The sequence below is a fragment of the Gavialis gangeticus genome, unplaced genomic scaffold (assembly GCF_001723915.1).
Source record: "Gavialis gangeticus isolate Ggan-Ray unplaced genomic scaffold, GavGan_comp1, whole genome shotgun sequence".
Lineage (NCBI taxonomy): Eukaryota > Metazoa > Chordata > Crocodylia > Gavialidae > Gavialis > Gavialis gangeticus.
The window spans coordinates 5,586,613-5,610,721 of NW_017729032.1; the positions used below are offsets into that span (position 1 = coordinate 5,586,613).

Sequence of the window (24,109 nt, forward strand, 5' to 3'; positions counted from 1 at the left end):
CGCTCCAGCAGCTCTTTCTTTCCTGTGTTTATCACCCCCTGACGCTAGCTGATTTCCCGAGAAGCAGTGGATTGCTCAAGGGACTGGTAACTGTAGAAAGAGCTTGACAGTCTAAGGGCAATCTGAATCCTACGCACAAGACTGCATTAGTTTGGCTAAAACTAACTTTTGTTTAACCAGGGTAGATGTTTTTATTTTGGCTTCACCGTTCTTCTTCCGCTTTGGGGGTACGTTTGATCAGAAACAAGTTCAAGCTACACTGAAATAACACACTCCTATCAAAATTAGCATCCATGTAGCCTTGTGCACTGGTTTAACTATCCAGATTTAACATAAAATTTCTTCTGTAGACAAAGCTGGGATCAAAGGGAACACAAGAGATCAGGCACTTTTATATAACCCTGGGGTATATGAAGAGGCACCTGTGGGTTTCTTTCTATTTGATATGTAGTAACATTTGTTCAGCGTTTTTTTATGCCAAAAAAGCCTCATTAAACTGACTGAATTGAACTGAATCCAGACCAAGAATTGTTACTTCCTCTGTGTGGGCAGATATAATATCACATTTTTTTTTAAAAGTGGGGCAGGGCAACTTACACTTGGGAGTGCATGTCAGATGATTGACTGAAACAATTTAATCTCTCTGCTCCTATTTCGGCACAGTGGAGCTAAGCCACCATAGCTTTGTATTTCAGTGAAACCAGATGAAAGTTAAAATGGTTTAGCTTCCACTTAGTGTGGAGTAAAGAGGACAGATGAAAATATTATAGTGGATCAACTGTAAAGAATGGTCTTTCTAAAGCACTTTGTCTCTTGGTCTGACCATGCTGCCTGAGTATGACTCAGTGGCTAAGTGGGGTTTGAAACCTGACTGGTGGATTGTAGTTTGTTTCTCGTTGGACTTATGTATACAATATTATCCTCAAACTTGAACCCTTCTTTGCAATTTCAACCAAAATGGACAAGGACTTAATGTGCCTAGGGAAGAGCCACTTACTTGACCTTGTTTAAGCCCTTGCTCAAGGCTAAGTTACTATAATGTGTTGGCCGTGGGGTGGTCGTGGTTACACTTGCCCTATCTGCTCTGTGTTTCCAGGCCTATTACTCCATTTCTGAAAAACACTGTCTAAGAAGAGCTGGTTTCTTACCCCGGGGGTTAGTCAGTGTAGCTTCGGTGCCTTTGCCCCCATCTCCGCAGCGGGTGTCATCAAAAGGAAGGCACTGATCCCCAGTCCCGGCCACCACCTCTGAATTCTTGACAATATCCTTCACAGCTGTGGTTGACTTGATCTTGTAGATGCGCCGGCTGTTAGTGTCAGAGAGGTAGATGGAGCCAGTGATTGGGTCTGTTGTCAGGTAATACTTATGTGCTGGGCTGTGGCTGAAAACCAAATACACAAGACTGTTATTTTCCTTGGTGGATGTCAGGATCCATTTCCGCAGGACAATGCGCAGCACTAATATGGCGGATCCAGTGGGCTTTCTTTGTTATTGCATGGGCTCCTGTTAGTACTAATTTTGGGTGCATCGTAAGTAGGGCCCTGAGAAAATCATGGATTTCTTGTTGAAAATGCTCAACGTGTGTGGGTAAAGTATCATATTTCATGGACTATTCACGAAACTGTCATTGATCTCGGCAAATGGGTCCTGGTTGTTCCATGAAAAATGATACTTTGCAGGCATGCGGCTATAGAGAGTAGAAGGCCAGGGCTAACGGGCCTTAGCGCCCACAAATGTAGGGCAGCACAGAGGGCCGCAGGGCAGCCCGGGGGTGGGCTCCGGGTGGCTGCAGCAGGGGAGGGAAGGGCAAGTGCAGGCAGACATGGAGCCTGTGGGTGGCCATGATTGCAGCCAGATGGCATGTGGAGCACTGCCCACCACAGCAGGTAAGTCAGGGAAGGGGCATGGGGGTGCAGATGGAGGCCCCCACAGTGAGGGAGGGAGTGGGGCAGAGGTAGGGACAGGGGTGAATGGGGCCCCCGGGTGGGTCGTGACGTACTTGCAGCCTGACTGGCTCATCCAGAGGCGTGGGGGGAAGGGCTCCCGCAGCTGCATGCACCTCGGGAGAGGTCTGGGGGGCACGTGCCGCCCGGGTTTGTGTGTGGGGCGGAAGTGGGCTGCTGCTGCGGGCTGGGCTGTGTGTGCTGCTGCCACTGCCCTGGGAGCAGCTGCTGTGCGTGACACCACACGCCTGCTGCCACTGGCTCCCGGAGCCAGTTTCCGAGGCACCGGCAGTGGGGTGCAGAGCCCAGCCCACAGTGGCAGTCTGCCTCTGCCCCACGCACAAATCCAGGGGGCACATGCCCCCTGAGCCTCTCCCAAGGTTCAGCCTCCTGAGCCTTCCCGCACCCCTGTATGACCCACCTGGGCCCCCCTGCACCTGTGTACAAGCTGCCTGGGCTCTGAGCAGCCCACAACCTGCCCCAGGGCCCCATTCACCCCTGCCCCTGCCTCTGCCCCACTCCCTCCCTCACCATGGGGGCCTCAATCTGCACACCCCAACGCTCCTTCCCCTTCCCCTTCCCCTGCCCTGACTTACCTGCTGTGGTGGGCAGTGCTCTACACGCCCTCTGGCTGCAATCCCGGCTGCCTGCAGGCTCCGTGTCTCTCTGTGCGCACCCGTCCCCCATGGCGCAGATGCCCAGAGCCCGCACCCAGGCTGCCCTGCATTTGTGGGGGCTAAGCCCTATTAGCCCTGGCCTCCCACCACCTATGCTCATGACCCTTAAAAATCACAGTGTGGGGCAAACGTTGTGGTTTCCATGCAGCCTGCGAAATCGTTATTTTCTCAGGGCCCTAATCATGAGCCTTATGGGGAAGCAGCGAGGTTCTGATGACAGAGCCTTGGCCTGGGAGTCACTGCAGTTTAATCTCCAGCAAACCACTTTCCCTCTCTGTCACTCAGTTTTCCCATGTGTAAAATGGTGGCAATGAACAGAAAACAACCTGTTTGTAAAGAGCTTTGAGATCTGTGGGCCACACTGAAGAGCAAAGTAACTTTACTCAAATGGAGTTTGAGTCTCCTCCCTCTGAACTCCACAGTAAAACTCCTGTTTTCTTGAGCAACGTCTTTAAGGCAGGGGCATGCAATTATTTTGGGCAGAGGGCCGCTTACTGAGTTTTGGCAAGCTATCAAGGGCCACATGACAGGCAGCCAAGGGCAGATAAATATTAATTTTCTAAATTTTTTAGGGGCCCCATGGGCCAGATAGAATGGCCTGGCGGGCAGCATCCGGCCCGCGGGCCGCATTTGCCCGCCCCTGCTTTAAGGGCTGTACTCTGCCCCTGTGGAAGTAAGGGAGAGTTTTGCCCTGGCATTCAATCAAACTCTTAAAATGAGAGATTGAGTGATTTGGCCAAAGTAACACTGCAAGCCAGTGGCAGTAAAGGCAACAGAACCGAGGACCCTTGTGTCCAGTCCTCTGCGGTCACCACATTCATTCAGTGCTTTCTGGAAAACAGGAAAGGATGGGTGAGAAAAAACGTGGACTGACTGAAAGGCAATATTTTGTTTTCTGTAAGTGCTCACTGCACCAAATTGTCCTGAGACCAAAGTCAGAAATAGATATAGTAATGGCCCCTAAATAGAGACTGCAGAATGGAATTAGCCAGAAACAATAACAGACTTCAGTTTAGACTTATTTATTTAAGCCAGTGTCTTTGGAGGAAACTATATACGGTTTAATATTATCTCTTCTTTTATTACGCTTAAATGTTTGCTACCACTAGCTATTGATTTACACTCTCTTCTGAGCCCTGGAACCAACAGATTAAACTAATAATACCTACTCCATGAACTCAATCCTATTTCCTTCTCAGAACTGCTAGGTAACTATGAGGACATGCCTGAAAAATTCTCCCATCACATATTCCAATTTCCTCAAAGCATCCAGAAGATCTCCAAACTCATGAGATCCACAAATAAATTCAAGAACAAAAATTTACAAAACACGGAGGACAAATCTGCACTCAATAGACATTAAATAATCCATTATTCTATATGCAGCCAGACAGAAATGTCTGTCCGTAGTCATGCTGACCCCACCCCTCCATATTAAAAAAAAAAATCTCTCCCCTTTGTTTTTTAAATACTGCATGCTTCTTAGTTTTAAAAAGTGATGTTGGTTCTTTATTCAAATTACCCAACACTCTGGGAAATAAAAAAGCCTTTCTGATTTATCCTAGAACATCCCTTGTGATTTATCCTATTAAAGTCTGAACAGATTTCATCTCTACAAATGACACTGATTCTTGCTAAATAAAATGCTCTGACCTTCAAGACATCTCCAACCTGGCAGCTCCGTCTCCATCTGCATTCCTTTCCAATGACAGCAGGCTGGTAGGGTATTATTTCATTTACCTGCATGTCACTCACACTAAGCAAGTGGCTTCAACCCTGGTGGAAAAAAGTCTCCTTTGGGAATCTACTGTTCCACTTTGATCAGGCCCTTGTGTTTTCAGCTGACTATCTTCACAAGGCTCAGCCGAATGTCAGACAGCCTTTGAGCTGCCCAGGATCACTGCTATGTGAGGAACGTGGACAGAGGAGGATGTTAATAATAAATAAGGTTTTGCAATTCTTTAGCATCTTTTGCCTAGGAATCCAGAAGAGTTTTAATTAAGTCTTAGAGCTACCAATTTTCAGATGGGCAAACAGAGGCAGCTGATTGACCCAAGGAGGAAATGAGTCAGTGACAGAGCTAGCAACACAACCCAAGAGTCCTCCATTGCCCTGTTATTGCTATTGCTCTTCATAGTCTTAGTCTGGTAGTTTGCATTTCATAACCAAGGATGTCTTTTTGCTATATCTTCCTTAATAAGAGAGAACCCCACAGCGGTTCCCAATCCTAACCCATGTGGCGGGTGAGAACAACATGGTTGCTGAAGAGCAAGGAAACAAAAATGAAAATGCCAGTTCCTGTCCTAATTTCACTGTGACATTAAAGGCTGTCACATCAGTGTAATGTTAATAGCAACTGCTGGTAACCTGAGGTTAGACGAGGTCCTGATTTTAGCTTCTTCAAATGAGTGTTACTTCACAGATGCTAATGCAGTGTAGATTCAGAATTACAAACCTGACTGCCTGCATTTAGTGTTAATCCTCTATAAGTGCCACAGAAGCATTATTATACTTACTAATAAGTGAAACACAGAAAAGGCAAAGAAAGAGATTTATTTTAAATAAAGCACTGCTCAGAGGGTAATAACTGCATCACTTAAAGGCTGGTCTGGAGCTCAACTGGTAAGGGGTTAGTGAAAGGCTCTTGAGGCATATATTACCCTTGTAAATGCAGCTGGAAATGGTCTTACCCTAACCTCTGTCATTTCAGCTGCCATGCATTTAGATCAGGGAGAGGGAATAAGAGGCATCTAGTTCATTTGTACTGGTTTACATTGCATGGCATCACGCTGAGTCCTACAGCTTTTCCACTTTGCACTCTCTAAGGCGACTAACAGTAAGAATCAGACCAAGGGAATAAGCTATAACACTAAGCAAGATCAGCTTAATGGTCTTCCGTGGTGATGCTGCCACCATGGACTGAGAGTGAGCACCTTGACTTGATTTCAGACCTTTCCTGATACCACTTGCAATTACCCATGTTCAGAGGACACCATGTGAGGCCACTGTGGTACTTTAGAGCTCCAAAGGAATAATCTGTAGAAGCAGTAATCAAGTGAGCTGAATCCTAGCCAGGCTCTTGGGAGAGTTTGTGGCACACTATTCAGTATCAAAGGTCAGGTCCTTAGTCAGAGCTAGTGGAGGCATATCACTTTACATCAGCTGAAGACTTGCGCTCCAAAACACAGCAAAAGCGAGACAGCTTCTTTAAATTTCAGATGCTATCCATGATGCCTTGGGAAAACACAAGGTTCATTAAATGCCCACGTTATGTTGAGTCTTGATTCAAATGACCCCCAGCCTCCCTTTGCTGATTTTCTTCCATGCCTCTTATTAGCAGCACAGGATAGGGTCAGGTACGTCTTAAGTACCTAAGGGCATTTTTACACATGCAAGCGCCGCAATGCCAGGTGCTTTGAAAAGTGCCTGGTGCTATGACACATGCAGTTTTATAAGCGGTGAAATGTGCATCAGTGCTGAGAAAATGGTGGCGGTGCACTTGTGAACTAAAACATGTCGGAGATGCTTTAGTTCAAAAGTGCACCTCCGCCACTTCCGCGTGCTGATGTGCATTTCTCCACTTACACAACTGCACGTGGCGCAGCGCAGTTCGCCTCAGCTCACGTGCAGAGCGGACTTGATTAATTGAGTCTGCTCCAAAGTGGTGGATCTCTGGCACATTGTGGGACAGAAAAGGATGTGTATAAATGAGACCAGGCAGGGAACACAGGGCAGGACGCAGAGCAACAGATTTCGGAGGGGAAGAGGACTGGAGTGGCACTTGGGAAGGGGACCAGATCTTACTTTGTGGTGTGTCTGCCCAAAGGATGAGCCCCAACTAGCTTAGACAGGTAGCTGACCTGAGGCATCTGGTAACACTTGGAGGAACACGGCAAAGTGGGGCAGGAAGGGGGCTCTCCTTGTCAGATTTTCTCTCTCCTGTAATACATGAAATAATCGCTATGCTACCTCCTTCATGCTAGTTACCCTTCTTCCCCCCTCTGTCTCCTTGTCTAAGGACCTCCCAGTGTGGCTGTGGGCACTGCTGATCATACACGTTTTCTATCAATGAAAAGGTGCTGAATGCCCAGGGCCAGGAGTTTTTATCTTGGTGGTGCTGGGTTTCCGCCTGCTGTGCCGAGTACTTTACAGATTACAGAGGGGCCATTTTACTTTAGCTGGTGTGAAGCCAGTGCTCTTTTTACTGGTTGGCACCTAATATATTATTACATGATAACATCAACTAATATATTATTACATTACATTATTACATGATGCACTCTATATCAGTACATGTTGCAGCAAACTAAATGTACACTTGGTTCTCCAGTTCTCTTTGAGTTTCTTGTGGATATCAATGCTTTCAAGTTTTACCAGCTGGACTAAGACCACACAATAATGCCACAAGTCAATCCATGGAGCTCAATGGACTTTTGATCAGAGCCTACAACAATGTTCTCCAGTTTCCCTTTTTATGGCCAGTTGTCTGTGGGTTGGTTTTATGAAAGGGAAATGAGAGGACAGGACAGTATGTGTTATTGTAGCCATACACATGGCCATACCCACAGTCTACAAAGAGATGGTCAAGCCCCAAATGCTGCAGAGCTCTATCACACAGTACTAAATGCTTCCCCATCACTGCCGAGAAAGGCCATTGCTGATCAAGGTCAGGTTTTTCTTGTCACAACGCTGTTCATCCGCTGAGGCAGATGCCTTAGTAAGTTTTGTGCCTTTATTATAGAATGAATGGAGGTAAATTTGTATGCAACATCAAGCACTGCCTTTTGGGCCTTTGCAGGTTGCCATCATAACTTAAAATTTGTGCTAGACAACTACTATAATCATGGTAGTCACTAGGGCTGTGCGAAGCTTCGGTCCCTGATTCGATTTGGCAGGGATTCGGCCCGATTCGGTGGTCAAATCTTTGAATCTGAATCGAATAAGAGGACCCTTTAATCTCTCTGAATTGGAACCCTCTGAATCGATTTGGAGCAATTCGGAAATATTCGGCGATTTGGACATAGACACAGCTTTAAATGTTTTTTTGACATACCTCTAGGTAGCAGGGCTTGTGAAGACTGCGATGATGGGGTGCATGGAGTGTCCCGCAGAAGTGCGGGGGGGATGTCCCAACACGCTCGGCAGCAGACCCGGAAGTGGACCAGAAGCACTTCCAATCCACTTCCAGGTCTGCCGGGGAGTGCACAGGAGGCCCCCCTGCGCCCCTCTGGCTTGGCAACTGGTGCCTTCTGGGGGGACACCTGGCAGCCCACCATGGCTGATCGCCAAGCAGGGGGGAGGGCGTGGGAGGGCCCCCCATGCGCTCCCCGATGGACCCAGAAGTGGACCAGAAGTAATCCAGCCCACTTCTGGGTTTGCCACTGAGCACATGGAGGGCTCCTCCCCCCACACACTCCTGTGGGATGCTCCATCTGCCCCAGCATCGCAGCATTCACGAGCTGCACTGGTACTTCAAGGCGTGTAGAAAAAACATTTAAAGCTATGTCTATGGCCGAATCGCTGATTGTCCGAATCAGCGTCGAACCTTCAGATTTGGATTCGGCCGAATCAAATCAGGGACAGTGATCTGAATCAACAAATTGAATCATTGTCCCTGATTCTGGCCAAATCCAAATTGAATAGGGCCCGCTTCGCACACCCCTAGTAGTCACCGAGAACTGACCACAGGACTTCCCACTTATGTTTCGGGACCAAGCTCCATAATGGATACTCCTAGAAGTCTTGTGTCTTTTATGCATCAGGCTTCAAAAGGCTTTAACCCTCACCACAGACACTGAGGGCTAACGATTTCCCCTGGATAAAGGAGGTACATGTCTAAGATACATAGCTATCCTAATCCCAGATAAGACTTGTTTTTGGCGACTGCCACAGTCTGAGCGCACTGGAATTGAGAATTTAAGTCACTAGAGCTACAGATAAGACCATACCGATTAGCTTGGAGCCAAACCAGATCTTCCTCCTCTGTGGAAGACTCCCTAATGCCCACCGAACACCGGGTTGTTCAGAATTTCTCCTAAATTGGATCGAGAGCTATCCTAGTTTTGCCATGGACTGGACTGTGACACATACACCCCCTCATCTCCTTTCTCTCTTCCGTTTCCCCTTTCATGGTGTATTAAAGCAGATGTTTCTAGGTTTTTGCTCCTTTACTTCCTGTCTTGTTTTTTAGGTGGGAACTTGAAAGCTGAGGTCCTGCCAGCTGTGCTTGGACAGGAACGAGCCCACAGTAGTTTTCATAACGTCACTGGTTTGCCCTGTAAGCCTTCATTCAAATATTGGCTTCCCCTACCACAACCTGCAATACAGCTGGCCGATCACCAGTTGCCCTCCATGCTACAGGTGGCGGCACTGTTGTGGGGTTGTATATACAGGATGTGAAGGTCTCAAACTGGGATTACATGAAGTCAATGGGAGATTTGCCATTGTCCTCAACGGATGAGTAATACAGGAAGAAAGGGCAGAATTCACCCAAGCAGGAGGGCCAGTGGCATTGGACTCAGTGGGATTATAGCAGTGCATAGGTTTTGTGATGGCTGATTGTGGGATGGTGAATTTAACCCAAGGCAGAGGTGCCTAACCTTTGGCTCTGAAGGCCAGATATGTAGCACAGAACCAATCTACAGGCTAGATCAGTCCCCATGTGCAAGAATCAGGCTTCTGCATGCCCAGAATCAGGCCCTGTGTGGTCTCAGCTGGCCCCTGTATGCCTGGATCAGGCCCCATGATACCCTCACCCAGACCCACGTGCCAGGATCGGGCCCTGCATTGCCTCAGCCTGGAAGCAGGGGAGCAGCAACTAACGTTGCTACCACTCTTCTACTACCAAATTTTTGGACCCGTAGGGATGCCTGTGGGCCAGATGACATGGCTCTGGGAGCCAGATCTGGCTCTCGGGGCAGGGGCTGAGCACCCTTGGCCCAAGGGACATTTTTTAGCTTAGGCAAAGATGAAACACACTAACACATGGGACAAAATAAGCCCTTGTTTTGTTTGTGTTTTCCCTGGCATGCACAGAAGTTTAATTTTTGCACAGCTTTTCCGATGCCAAAGAAACAAAAAAAGGAATAGATGCCAACGGGAAGCTGTTAATCTGGAAAACATCTTGGGAGAACGGGTAGCGGGGAGGAATATACCAGGAGCCAGCAAAGTTCTTGCAAGCACAGATGCCAATGGTGTGTTGACATCCTCCAGAATGCACTGGATTGGCTCAAACCCGCTGCGATTCCAGGGAATCTGAGTGACAAACATTCTCATTGACAAAGCTCCAATTTAGCAGTCTCTTTCTCATGTTGTTTTCTCCTCTTTGCTGTTTTTTTTTCTTTTTATTGAGTTTTCCGGCAAAGATTTTGACTTGTGTTATCTCCCACCCGAGCCCTGACATATTTTCTTGTAACGTGGATGCTCTTGGCCATGCTCCAGCTTACAGAAACTTTTGATTCGCCATCCCGGACTCATTTTGTTGGATACAGCAAAGGGCCAAATTGAGCAGTCTGCTTAAAATGCAGATTTTGAGTCCAATGTTTTTACATCCTGGGCATTGCCTTCCTACCACGACCAGGAAAACTGTCACTTGTCTGTGGATGGCACCCTTGCTTTACTTCTTTTGCCCCTTCCTCAAAGGGTCTGATGGGGTTAAAATCCCACACATTACAATTGCTGGATGGCTTCCCTCCCCACCGTTCCCCTGCTTTTCATGTCTGTGTTTCTACTGGCTCTGACTCTTACAGCCCAAGCAGAGTCCTGTATGATCCATGATTAATAGCTTCCAGCTTTAATGATTGATTGTCTACATCAGTTTTAATCACAATGGCTTCATTTGCCATTGAATCATCTGGAAATGGCACTTGTTGTTCACCATATAACAGCAGGCAACAAGACAAGGAAAGGCATAAAATTCTCCTCTGGTTGGCTTACCTATGTCTGAAATCTTTATTTCTGACAGAAGACAGGAAAGCAGGGAATAGAAGAAAGAATGAGGTGTTAGCGGCAGAGTTTGAAGCATTATTAGCAGATTGAAAACTTGACAGTCACTGTACCATACAATGCAATAATAAATAAAGACTTAGCAGGCATGACACTGATATACTCGATATTGGATGTTACTTGTCAGTGAACTCACTTACGTACTGCTGAAAATCACAAAGGAAGTATGATCTTACCTGCACAGAGCTATTCACTTATGCAAGAGATGGGGCCAGGCACACTTTATTATTTAAAGAAATAATGAACAGCTACACACACACACACATGTGTATGTGCACGCGCGCGCGCGCGCGCACACACACACACACACACAGAGCATGGAAAATAATCTGTCAGGATGGAGGTTTGTTTCTTTAGCCAGCTTTGCAGCTTTTTGTCACTGTTGGTCAATGAGGTCCTTCCTAATTCACAAAGGCAGCTGAGCAGTGGCTTTGTTCAGAGGAAACATATTTAATGTTTACTGCCTTCACTTCATGAACACGGCAGCAGAGAATTCAACCATGGCTGGTTCCCTGTTTTTTCTTGGGCCTGGTTACATAAGCCCCACTGCAATTATCTGAAAGCCAAAAATGCAGCAGCCTTTCCCCCTCCAGAACAGAGCGCTGCCCTCTAATAAAAATATCATTGGGAGTGCTGAGAGCGTTAATCCCAAAGGAAACTCTGATTTGAGAAGGCACAGATAAAATCCATTTAGACCCAAAGCGATGGCTTTTAGGCAGCCTGCATCTGAACCCATTCGGTTTATAGCACGTCGGAGTGAAGAAGTGTTTATTGGATCCAGTAACCTAAGCGTCTGCACAGATGAAGCTGTGCTGGTTCCAGGAAGCTTAACATTAGAGCGCATTTCACTCGGCAGCTTTTCGCAGAAATCGGCAAAGCTGCTCTTTCAAGGTTTCTGATTTGCTCTTTTCCAATCAAGAAGTGTTCTGCTGATGCTCTGTGGCAGTGTGTTTCTAATGAGACTGAAATGCAGAGACAACTCAGGGTGGGATTTTCAAAATGGCATCCTAATCCCATGAAACTGCTAAGGGGTCTGGGGCTGCCTCAGACTAACACATCCTTGTCCAGTAAAATAACCTTTCAGTAAAGGAAGGATGCTGTGCACTATAATCCAGACGGGGCCGCTGGACCAATTCCAATTTCTTGATTTACAAATCTGATAGATTTGGACAAGGAAGTGCCTCCCATTGTTGGAATAGGGAGGTGTCTGCATATCTCTGGAGAGTGAACCTATTTTTGTAATGAGGACAGATATGTGCCCAGAGGGAGTAATACTTTTTTGTGCCTGCTGGGTTTTTTTGGTACACTTCGGTTTTGAAAAAGAAATACTTTCCGGCACAAAATGAAACCAGAGAAATGTCAAACCATTGGATCGGACCAGAGATACTGGCATGAAAAGAAACTGCTGGCCACAAGGCACTATAGCCACAGAAGGCTCTTCCATGTGTCTTAAAACAAAACTGTAAAACATCACATCCTGCAGTCTTTGTGTTTGAGGTCACTGAGCTGAAGCACAAAGAAGAACGCAGAGACTGCTGTCAATAGGCAAGCTGGTGTCACAGCAGCAACCTGTCTTTATCCTCGCGTGTGCAACGTGTTGTTACACTTGACGAACAAACACAGGGCTCTGACCAAAGTACATCACTAAGGAGACATCTTGCCATTCCCATCCATGTGAAACCCCCAGCACCAAAAGCCTGTTTACATCCCAATACAGCTATGGAGGTGCGGTGTAGGCCCTGATCCACACTGGTGCCCTTCCATTAATTTCAAGGGGCTTTGGATCTGGCCTTTGCAGCAAAGTCTGATTCAGATGTCACTTAGCTGATTTAATGTGACTGACTTTGTGGCATTCATTTTGATTAGCCGGACCAGGAGATCAGAATCAGGGTCAGTGCCTTGAACAGGGCTGTGTGTTTGTCATGGAAAGGCGGGGGGAAAATGTCACCAAAGAGCCCATGCAGATTTTGATTCAGCCACAAGATATTTTATGTAATCAGAACACATGACCCATCTGCTGGGATGATATGATCTGAATGAGATGATCTAGTTGGGGCTGGTCCTGCTTTGAGCAGGGGGTTGGACTAGATGTGACCTCTTGAGGTCCCTTCCGGCTCTAACTTTCTATGATTCTACAATTCCATGATCTGCCATTTTTCTCCCCAAATGTTCCTTCCCTCCCCTCTTTTGTGCATGTCTCCTTATTCCCCTTGGGAGATTTCTCTCTGCTAGTGCAAGTGACAGTCCTTCTCCTCCCCGCAGGGGAGATGGGAAGAATCTCTTCACCCAGGCCCCATTTCACGATGGGGGATTGGATGCAGGAATGCGTGTGTTCATCTCCCCAAAATCTACCAGGAAACCTTTGGTGATCCCACTGTCCTCAGTATGAAAGACCTTCTGTCCTGAGTCCCATTTACATATCATCATTAGTGTGCTGTCCTTCTAAAATGAGATTATCCTGGAGGCTGACTGTTAATTTTTAGAATTCCCACTAGTCTCTAACTAGACTGAAGGGGAGACATTAACTCAGTGTGACTTAGCTGGCGAGAAGTGCAATAGAATATTTTGGGTATATCAGTCTTCTGGATAAGCTCATTAGGTCCAGCACCTCTATGGTGTAAGTCAAAGTCAGGGAAGTTGTACCAGAGATGAATTTGGCTTGCTCTGTTATTTTTAAACAAAGAGTTTTGTTCTCATTTCCCCCCTGGGTATATAAGAATATGTGGAACCAAAGGTGAATAATTATAATCGGCTGCAAGCAGCCTGGTACCTGAGCTCCAGTATGTTGGTGACATTGCCAGAGGGAAAGATCCTTCGGATGTAGTTGAAGTCTCCAACATAAAGGCTTCCATCTGATCCACATGTTAGGGCAACAGGAGCCAGGAGCTTGTTCCCATCTGCCAGGCCATTACAGCTCGGACAGGAAATGCTCCGCCGGCGTCCGTTGCCCATAATGCTTCCGATGACAGGCGGCTGCTGAGAGATAAACTGGTTTTCACCGTTTCCTTTATGCAAGATGCCTGGAAAATGATAAGAGCAATAAGGAAATTAGAGACAGATGGAGAAACAGTGACAAAGAGGGACAGTACCTGATTCCAGATGATGAAATGCAACCAGGGCCACACTGGAACCAGAGCCCAGTGTCCAGGCTTCTGAGTCATGTAGGCTGCCACGTCACAAAGGTCCCCACTTCTCCCATTTATTACAGAGTAAAACCACGTATCGTGGTAACAGTGACAGGTCTACATAATTTATGTGTGTGTCTCTTTCAAAAGGCTGCCTTTGAAGGGTAAGATTTATGCAGGACAGGTGAGATTTTCTTTATCTTAAGTTGGAACAGCAATTCAATGTCTCACAACCCCCTGATGGCTTCGAGGAGTTCCCCTTGGGGGTTGTGGCCTTCAGTTGAGAAACCCTTATAGCCCATGTGGTGATAGGAAGGTTCAGAGACTTTTATTTCTGTCTCTTACAGAGAGAATAATTAGAGGGACTGCCAGTTGGCAAGGGACATAGTGAGTGGCAGCTTTTTTACTTAGGAAGAGGAAGATTCGGGGACAGTAATGGGCAGATTTTATCAGCAGAGCCAGGGCAACCTCTGCTATTTTTAAGAGAAGACCGGGAAAGTTTACTCTAGCTGGGCAGTTGGTAGCTGGAGGTAATTCATGATTACCATACAGAATGCTGCAAAATTTCCACCCTTTATCAAAAGGTGGAAATTTTGCAACGTGATGGTTGACTTTCCTACCTCCAGCTCTGTAAGACTCTGCTGCCTCCCTCTTCCCCTTCCATCCATGGGCCTCTCAGTGCTGCAGGTTCCTATTTTGATCCACGTGTTTGGTCTAAAGACGGACTGTGGTCTCCCCATGTTAGACCACAGCAGTGCCTTTCTGCATGCTGAGGCACACCATGGCGTTGACCACCTCATTTGTCTCTAAACACTACTCATGTGGAAAACAATCTATGGCATGACAGTCTCCAAGAAAGGTGAGCTCTACCAGAGTAGCAGGTCACAAGGATTATGGGGTAGAGCACTTGGGTGCAGCAGTCTTCTGAAGCTGGTTATTTACTCTCCTGGGATAGTGGAGAAGTACCATTGAAGAAGCACTCCACGGGGCCACCGAGTTCTTGCCACTGGCAGTAAGAACTGGTATTATTCTGAGTATGCTTGTATAGGTTGGCTTCCAATGGTGGATCCTATATTCCAAAAACACATGTTGCAGGTGTGTAGCGCGCCCCCCCGCAAATCATTTTTTTCATTGCTTTCAAAAACATTATAAATCTGGGGATACCACTGCGCTTCAGGAACATATGCATGCAATGGTAGCTCATTCCTTGCAGATGTGTGTGCGTGCAACCGCCACTCAAAGTAGGTTATAAAAACTAATTTGTCAGTAATGTGCATGTGTGTCCATGTGTGTCCTTTTGGTTGAACTATTAAAGGCAAAAAGTTAACATCTATTGCATGGCTGCATCCATCTCATAACATCCATTAAAGCCAACTCACCGCTCTGTATGTTAAGAGCATGATGCTTGTCCAAGGACCATCCTCCAAGCTTGGAAGCATCTATTTCATAGCCCTGAAGCACTGCCGTCCTCTTCTCCCATAGGATCAGGTCAGGACATGATTCATATTCATAGCCTACAGAAACTGGGAACAAGGGGGATAAAAAAAAGGAAGGAACCCTTGGATTAACAGTGCCTGAAATGCACATTCAGCACACAGCCGAGAGTGATAATTGGGCCGGGGGAAGGGCACTTTGACAGGCAAGCGCCAACTCTATTTTAAATACCACTGAATTAATGCAAAGCCTTAATAGTCTTCTCTTTAAAGGCCACTCTGCATAAAAGGTCAACACTGGAGTTGATGTTGAACAAATGTGCTAAATATTTATAAGGCACCGATTAAAAGGCACAGTGAAAGGTAAAGGGTGATTCATTGATTTGGTCCACGAATTCCAAAATGAGGAGGGTGAGGTTTGCTCCTACGTGGTAACAAAACTACAGGTCAGTGATTCTCTGGGGCGGAGGACAATCTTGCTTAGAAACCAAAACTCCCTCCAAGTGGATCAAGAAATGTAACTGCAACAAAGACCTGAGATGACTTTGGGGCAATATCTTTGTAAGGAGTGGAATGTGGTTTTGGCTTCTGACAAGCTTAGAGACCCATGAGGTCCATTTCACGGCTCATTTCCCTTGGCAGAAATCAGGTGTAATGGAGCTGTATCAGCAACCCATGGTGTAAATGGGAGAAGAATGAGGGCCATTACTGAACATCTAGCCAAAGTCTTCATATGGGAAAGGTACTCCTTGGGCTTTCCTCAAAGGCAGCAAGACCGAAGGTCAAAGTTCGCCGGCCACACCTGATTTCACACTAACATCTGATAGACAGCAGGGATCTTCAGTGTCACATTGTTCACCAGGCAGAGCTTAATATTTAGCAGGTAAAAGAGGAATTTGATTTTGCAAGCTGCCAAGCAGCTCACAAGAAGCTCTGAGTACAGTAGAAACCCAGGCCTCATCAGGACGCATTAGACACTTGCTGGATCAGAAAGGTAAAGGAGGAATGTGCTGAACTGGGAACAATCTTGCCTTAGCAGGGAGTGGAGCTGAATAATCAAAAAGGGCTTTACTGGTACAATTCTCTTTTCAGTTCTTTTGTTGAAAAAAAAAAGTATTTGTCATTCTACAATCTATTCATGCAGTTGGCCAGTGAGGTGGAATTTTAAACCACCGTTTGCCTTCAGAGGTTTGTTGAATAATGCAAAAAACCACAGGGAAGGCACAAAGTGAAGGGTATCCAGCAAGGAGCTGCCAAAAATAACTTCCTTGCATTTGAGCAAAAACCTTCTGCAGGCTGTTTTGAGAGTATGCCTCCAGGTTCACCGCAGAAACCCAGATGGGGAGGCCTGGGCAACATAGCAGGAACTAACGGAGGGTAGGAAACTGGGAGAGAGGCTGAGCCCTCTGTGAAATCAGGCCCCCAAAAACACACTAGGCTGATATTTTTTTCTGTGCAAGAATCTGTGCCCTATCTTGATTCTGCTTTATGTAGTGCTAGAAGGTGCCAGGAGTTAATGTTACCTGTCCTGTCCTGAGGCATCTCTGTCCATGGAAGTAAGGGATCCACTATCTCTTCTGGCAGGAATCAGGCAAGAAGCCCCCCAGTCTCCTTCTGAGAGGCATATCTCCACTCAGGCCATAAGGGTGAATGGAGGGCTCTAGTAGGGTTGCAGTGACCCAAGGGCTGATTCAGTAGCAACCATGGGGAAAGAGCAGAGTGACCTTATGGGTAGGCTTCCTCATCTTGCTGCTGCCACTGTCTCAGCACCCCAAAAGGCCTGATCTTGTCTCTCCAGCTGAGTTGTGTCACAGAGCTGTGAGATCAAGGCCAAGCCCCCTTTCATGATCCCTGTAGCTGACTGTCAAGCAGTTGGGGAGCAATCAAGACATAGATTTCATAGACATTAGGGCTGGAAGGGACCTTGCAAGATCCTTGGGTCCAGCCCCCTGCTCAAGGGGGAGGAAGTCAGCGGGGGTCAGATCACCCCAGCAAGAGAAGCATCATCCAGGCGTGTCTTAATTGGACATAACTTAATTGGACAGAACTCCGATTCTGTGGAGTCACCAAGGATTCTCAGCCTTCCTTCATTTCTGATGTCATTTCTCACATCAGCACATGGGTCGATTCAGGTTTGGGGTGTTAGAAGAGGAAGGAGGTGCATTACAACCTGAATATTAAGCATGCAGTGAAGGGGATGCTTTCCTCTCCTGTAGCTGCTCAGGCTGCAGAACCAGGCGTACTACCCAGATCTTGCTGGCTCTTACCCATGGATGCTGTTGATTTGGTCCAGAAAACATGCAATGGTGGAAAGAACTAACCAAGGCACTGGTGGTGGAGAATCTGACCCACCCTGCTTGCTTTGTGCCGGTGTTTTGGAAAGGGCAGTGATGGGAAGAAAATGTAAGACAGGGATGATCTAGGATAAGGGTAGTGTAACTGCTGCCACAGGCCAGGGAGGGCTGTGTTCTGAGCTCAGCTTACCGAAGGCCTCCGACAACCCATACACCTTCTGACTGTACACATCTGTCTTGTCCCAAATGAAGTAGTAGGAAAGGTCCGGGGCAGCAGCAAACCATTTCCTGAAGAGGCGTCCCTCAACGGCCACCATGAGGTGGACTTTCATGAGGTTGAAGGGGATGGTGGGATGTGTCATGCTGATCCTCAAGACCGATTTGTAGCCAGCTGTGCGACTGCTCAGGTAGCTCAGCTTTATTTTACTGCCGGAAATGTTAATCTCCTCCTGCAAGGCCTGGGGAAGAGCAAACGGGAGGTGTTAAATCATGCTTGAACAGATAGGAAATGGTAGCCAAGTTGTAATTAATCAGACACTTATGTCTTTTTAAAAGCTTATGTGGAAGTTTTCAAAAGAGCCCACTTAGTGGCCATCAATTATAAAATAACCTACACAATTTATAGGGTTATTCATGGAGGCCAAGGAACATCTCTCTCTCTCTCTCTGGATTAAGTATGTGTGGGATGGGATGGGGCATTTTAAAAAAATGTTTGCAGTGGGATCCCAGCCGAAGAAAGCTCAAGCAATTCAGAGCTGCAGCAGCCTGTTAATCTGGAGGCGCCAAGCCAAGCAAAACATGAACACAGCTTTGCTCCATAGTCTCTGGTTTGCTGCATTCCTGCTGCTGCTAATCGTTGTCTCCAGGATGCTTTTTAAAGACAGGAAACCTCATTGTCCCCCCTGCTGCTCCATTGCCTGGATTTTCCCAGTCATCTCCCACCCTCATTCCTCCTGGCATCTTGCTCCACTCTCCCCAGTTTGTGATTTTAACCCTGTCCCCTCCTTCCTTAGCTCCTGCCTTGAGACTTTCCTCTGTTCCTCTCTCTGCCCTATGCCTTGGCAACATCCCACTGACACTACTCCTAACTTTCTCCATCTCCAGCTCCTACCCTCTCCCCCAAACCTGCTCCTACCATCCCTTTCTCCTCCTCTTTCATCTTGTACCTCACTTTGCTATTGCCCTTCTCTCCATTCCTGGCACCTAATCTCTCCAACAAGCTCTTGCCTGTCCACCTCTTAAATCTCTTCCCCACCCCGACCCGTTTATCTGCTGTCCAGCCTGCTTGCTTCCAACCTGAGGAGTTCAGAGAGCCAAGAAGAAACTGTCTCCAGGTTTCAGTCCCAGCGCCCAGCTCTAAAGAACGCTATGACAGAGAGGAAGAACTATTTCAAGGAAATGTGCTCCCTGTCCCTTTTCACTTTGTGGCTGGAGGACAGTCAATAGAGAGGGAAGCTTCAGCAGCTTACCTGATACAGGCTGTGTCTACATGTGCACATTTACTGCACAGTAATTTAGGTTACTGCACAGTAACCAAAAATTACTGCACAGTGCAGGCTTGCGTCTACACGTGCACACCCACAGTGTGCAAAAACTGTGGCAACTTACACCAACTTGGGCATAAATTTGATACCTGCATCATGCAGCTATCAAATTTACACCCAATTAGTTACTGCGCAATAATGCATATGTAGATGCCTTACTGCGCAGTAACACTGTGTATGGACTGACGTGGGACTTACTTTAGTCCCACATTAGTCCACACGCAGTGTTATTGCACTTAAATGGCCGCATGTGTAGACACCAGCCTAAAAACCACTTACTGTGCAGTAAGTTATTGCACAGTATGTTACTGCACAGTAAATTCATGTGTAGATGCACCCACATTGTACTAAGCCCCCAGCTGCATGCTCATGAAATGAGATTTTTTTTGACACTTATTGTTAAAATTGGAGCAAAATTCTTTGGGGATGACAAAACTAACCTCCCTGGCACCAAAGTGAATGCCATGACACATTTCAAACCCCTGCTGCAAAGCATGAAGAGGCTAGAGCTTCTCAGTGAAACAGATATACCTATTTTTCCCCTCACCTTGTTCTTAGGGGAGAACAGAGCTGAGCCATTGTAGCTGAATCTCTTAACATTTCAGTGTTAGGCAAACACCTGCAAAGGACACTTTCAGTGCAAACAGTTGTAGTTTGCCAATGTTGGAAGGAACTGAACAGAGGCACTTGCGATGTAAACTGTCACCTAATCTTAACTGTAGATGTTGTTACTTGTGTCATTTTGGATCTGAAAAGAAATTCCTCATAAACAATAACCAGGCTTCTTAAGAGTCGTTTCCCACCACACACATATTTAAGGGTGGGAAAACTTCAAGGCAGAGAGATGAAAAGGATTTGCTGGAAGTGACATGCCACTCAGAGTTGCTCTGCCAAGAACAGAAGACAGCAATCCTGACTTCTCTTTAACTCATCATTTGAACCACTAGACTCGGCTCTGTTAGAGTCTTAAACAGCTCCAGTTGTGCCAATATGCTCCTCTCATGTACGTTTTCTGGCGTGAGTTATAAATAAACCTAAACCTGGTAATCAAGCTCCTGAAAGGGACTATTCGGAGGTATTATCAGAGACCTAACACTTCCTCCAGTGATAACTTACAACCTCGGAGCATAGCAGCACTTGACAAACTGATGCATCAAGGAAGTTAAAGCACTGTTCCATTGTGCTCATAAATATTTACATTCCCTAATGCAGCCTTTTCAATTTACATATTTTGGTGCTTAGGAAGGTGAAAAATGATAGAGCTGGGAAAAACCCAGGAATTTTAAAATATACTTTATGAGCTTAGCAACCAGCTATGCCGGGACCAGAGTCCACCAGAGGGTAGCTGAGCTGCGTTTCAGAGGAGGTGGTCCTTTTCATCTCATCTGCCTTCACGTCCGACCTCTATGAGAAGAAAAGCCAGCCAGAAATAATTGCTACTGTGGTACTGCTTGCTATGTTTGCTTCACCTCTGGGTAAGAATTTATTATTTTGCTCTGTCATGATCTGTCACTACTGATTATCTTTTCAGAGGAAGGGTCAGCACAGCGGTACATATACATCAAGCAACTTGATGAATATTTTTAAAGGATCCTCCTTGAAGAGCTGGTTCAGATGGTGAGGATGAAACCAACTATAATGATTACATTTTGCATGCTTGTACTTGACAAACAGTCCTGCGCTGGCAATGCAATAAGGCACATGCAGAAAAATACCACTGGGAGAAAAAAACCTGGAGGGTCCTAATCTGCCTGGAATATGCAAGAGCAACAGAAGCAGAAACTGTCCCCAGACCTCTGTCTGATCATTAGTATAGGCCAGTGGTTTTCAACCTTTTTTTCATTTGTGGATCCCTAAACATTTTTGAATGGATGTGCGGACGCCTCTGGAAATTTTGAATGGAGGTGAGGTCCTCTTTAATAAGTCTGGCTATTCACATACTTTGGATCGATCATACTCATATTAGACAGAGTCTGCAGACCCCCAGGGGTCTGTGGATCACAGGTTGAAAACCACTGATATAGGCACTAGATCAAGGTAGTTACTCTGTGTTGATACATGGAGTCCCGGCACCAGATTAGGGCTCCTACATACTACTGATGTTTTATAACCAGCCTACCTGCAACACTATAAAAGTGGCAAGCCCACTAGACTGATTCAAAATAGTTGCTGCTTCATTCTACTTAATCGAAGTTATTAGAAAAAATTTCCACTCCTTTCTTTCAGCCCTTTGTTCTCGCACTCTGTCTTGGAGCAAACCCTGCCTTTTTGCTTAAGACATGCTAAAAAGTCAGGCTGCTCAGTGTCTGGGTATCAAACATTTCCATTACAAGGACTCCTTCCCTTGCTACCATGCACCTACTCCACAGAGTGAAAGAACTGTAGTCTATGCAGTTTCTTCAACATGGGACACACAGTACTTTGTCTCCTAAGATAGGGGACATCTGAACACATTCACCTTTTGGATGAGAAATTAAACCAAGGTTTTGATCACTTGGCAATCTGCCCCTATATCCCAGCTGACATGCAACTCAAGGAAACTCACTTGTTCTGCCTATCTAAAACACTTAACTGGACAGAGTATTGTCCTTCACTTGTGGTATTCTGTTATTTTGGCTTATGTGATTATGTAGATGTTACTTTTTACCTCAGAGATGGCCGCAGTTCAATGCTTGCCTAAGCAATTCCTATATAGAGTTTGCCTATCAATATGCATGAACACTTGGGAATCCCATGTAAGCGTGTTATTACTCTCCTGTTCAATACAAAAGCACGTAAGAAGTGCCACGCTGGGTCGGACCAATGGTCCATCTAGCCCAACAGTGGCAAGAATGGATTTTAAAAGGAGAGCATATGAATAGGGAATATATAGAGTGCACTGTCCCGTCATACCTCCTTGACATCTGCCATCATTGTTTTAAAGATGCTAGAGAATACAGCTCTGACTACTATGTTTAATAGCTATTAATGGATCCATCATCCACGAATTTGCCTCGTCCCTTTTTGAACAAGTTAACCATACGCTGTGGAAAAAAGTAGTTTTATTAGTTTTAAGCCTGTTTCCTGAAAATTTCAGTGGGTGCCCTCTTGTTCCAGTATTCGACTAGTATTCATAGTTTCATAGTTTCTAGGGTCGGAAGGGACCTGACCAGTTCATCGAGTCCGACCCCCTGCCATGGCAGGAAAGGGTACTGGGGTCAAACGACCCCGGCAAGGTGTACATCTAGCCATTCAATTCTTAAAGCCTCCAATGAACAGGTGTGATAATGTCCATTATTTTTAACATATCTCTGTTGGGAACTATACATAACTGGATGCAATGGTATTAACTTTTCAAGCACTTTCCTATTAAGCTGGTTTATAAAATATGTTCTAAAGCATAGGAATCAGGAAGATCAAGGGTAAGCCCAACTCTATTGAAATCGGTTGTAAAACTCTCACCGACTTTAGTGGACTTGTACGTCTTCTCAACACCTGGTTCTCCTATTCACGTACATGCTACAAATTCCTTTAACCTTGAAGATTTTGTGTAGAATAAGGTGACATGCTTTAACTCAACCAGTTCAGCACAAGCTAAAAGAACAACTCGCCTTGTTCTAATTACCGTAATTGTAGTTCTATCAGCCTAGTTATTATAATTGAACAACCTGCCTATGAATCTCTAGTCTAAATAAACCAAGTAGGATCCTCTTGTCTGGTTACTGTAACACCTGTAGGAAATGAAATGCAGCAGAACCTTTTTTTTTTTTTTTTTTTGCTTTCAGAGTTAAATTTTCCCTTCCTTCGTTTTTGGCTGACTGGGGAAAAGATACTAAAGTGGAATCAAGAATCAAAGTTTGAGGCAGATGGCAAAACAAGGTATCGTAAATATTTCAAATAAAACACTAGGACAAATCTTTCAGGCTTCATTCAGGCAAAAGGACCCACTCCAGAGAATGCAAGAACTATTGGTCCCTGTTTAATTTCTTCACCATAGCACACACAATCAATCACAAAACTAATTTCTAATGGGAGTTTTGTCTGAGCAAGGACTGCAGGATTTGATTCTGTAACAAAGGTAAATGGATGCTCACTGGGGGTTATCCAGGATGGGATTAACAGTACTACCTTTTGCATTTCTACTAAAATTTATGGACCACATTCTCCTTTCATAAACACTTCGCAACCCAGCTGAAATCAAGCAAGAAAGAGGCCAATTTCACATTATTGCTCCAATATGGCAGGCTATTAATATTTCCTAATGATCACCAAAAGCAGGGCCTAACACACTGCAAGTGTTGGAGTACAAAATTCTCTTTTTACCGAACAGTATGAAAGCTTACATGTTACCCCAGGGACACACTGAAACTCGGGAAGCCTCTAGGGCAGAGGGAGTGGTCCAGCCCCAAGTTCTATTCAACAAGTAACAGACAGCCATACACATCACATATTATCCAAAAAACCGATTGCAAAGCTGGTTCACCTCATACAGTGAGAAAAAAAAATCTTCAAAAGCAATTTTTTGTTATTAAAAACAGTTCTGGTGATCATGGAAGGAGAGGAAACAACACTTTTGTTCCACAGTCTGGGCATTGCCCGTGCATTTTGGACTGCTGCACGCACCAGGAGATCTATACGGTCTGGGGAAGCTCAGATCCAGAACTCTGCTTCAGGCCCTCTCTGCTACCTGGTGAGTGAAATCTAGTCCTGGTCAGCATAAGAAAGAAACAGGCCTTGTGGTGGGAGCCTGTTATCTCCTCAAATGCAGCCCAGAGCCAGTCTTTTTCCTGCAGATTCAAAGCAAGGACAAAACCAATTCTGTTGCAGGCTTTGCCCTGCTGGAGGACGCTAGCAGCAAGCCCTTCCTATCAAGGAGGGGTTAAAAAAAAAAGCAAAAAAAAAAAAAGAAAAAAAGCATTATGGCTGAGTGCCTATTTGTGACTTTTAAAAGTATGTAAATGAATATGTAAATCAGGCAAAGCCTCTGGTTTCCTGGCAAATTGCCGACACAGCCCACATCAGTGTCACAAAAATGGGGACACCTTTGTTTTAACAAGTACAGGAGTGAAATATGATGTGCACACCAGGATGGATTTAGCTATGTTTGCCT

General features: G+C 45.8%; 1 protein-coding gene across 5 annotated transcripts in view; it reads right to left on the reverse strand.

The window, feature by feature from the left end:
- Positions 1-24,109, reverse strand: part of TENM4 (teneurin transmembrane protein 4) — an 894,317-nt gene that overhangs the window by 62,931 nt on the left and 807,277 nt on the right. For 4 of the 5 annotated variants that reach the window (XM_019523993.1, XM_019523990.1, XM_019523994.1 and 1 more), the window contains 5 exons: positions 17,667-17,934; positions 15,129-15,272; positions 13,395-13,644; positions 10,556-10,576; positions 1,149-1,381 (listed from right to left, as the gene is read on the reverse strand). In XM_019523993.1, coding sequence (XP_019379538.1) covers positions 1,149-1,381; positions 10,556-10,576; positions 13,395-13,644; positions 15,129-15,272; positions 17,667-17,934 — 916 coding nt within the window. The remainder of the gene's footprint in view (positions 1-1,148; positions 1,382-10,555; positions 10,577-13,394; positions 13,645-15,128; positions 15,273-17,666; positions 17,935-24,109) is intronic. The other variant, XM_019523992.1, reaches the window with a different exon arrangement.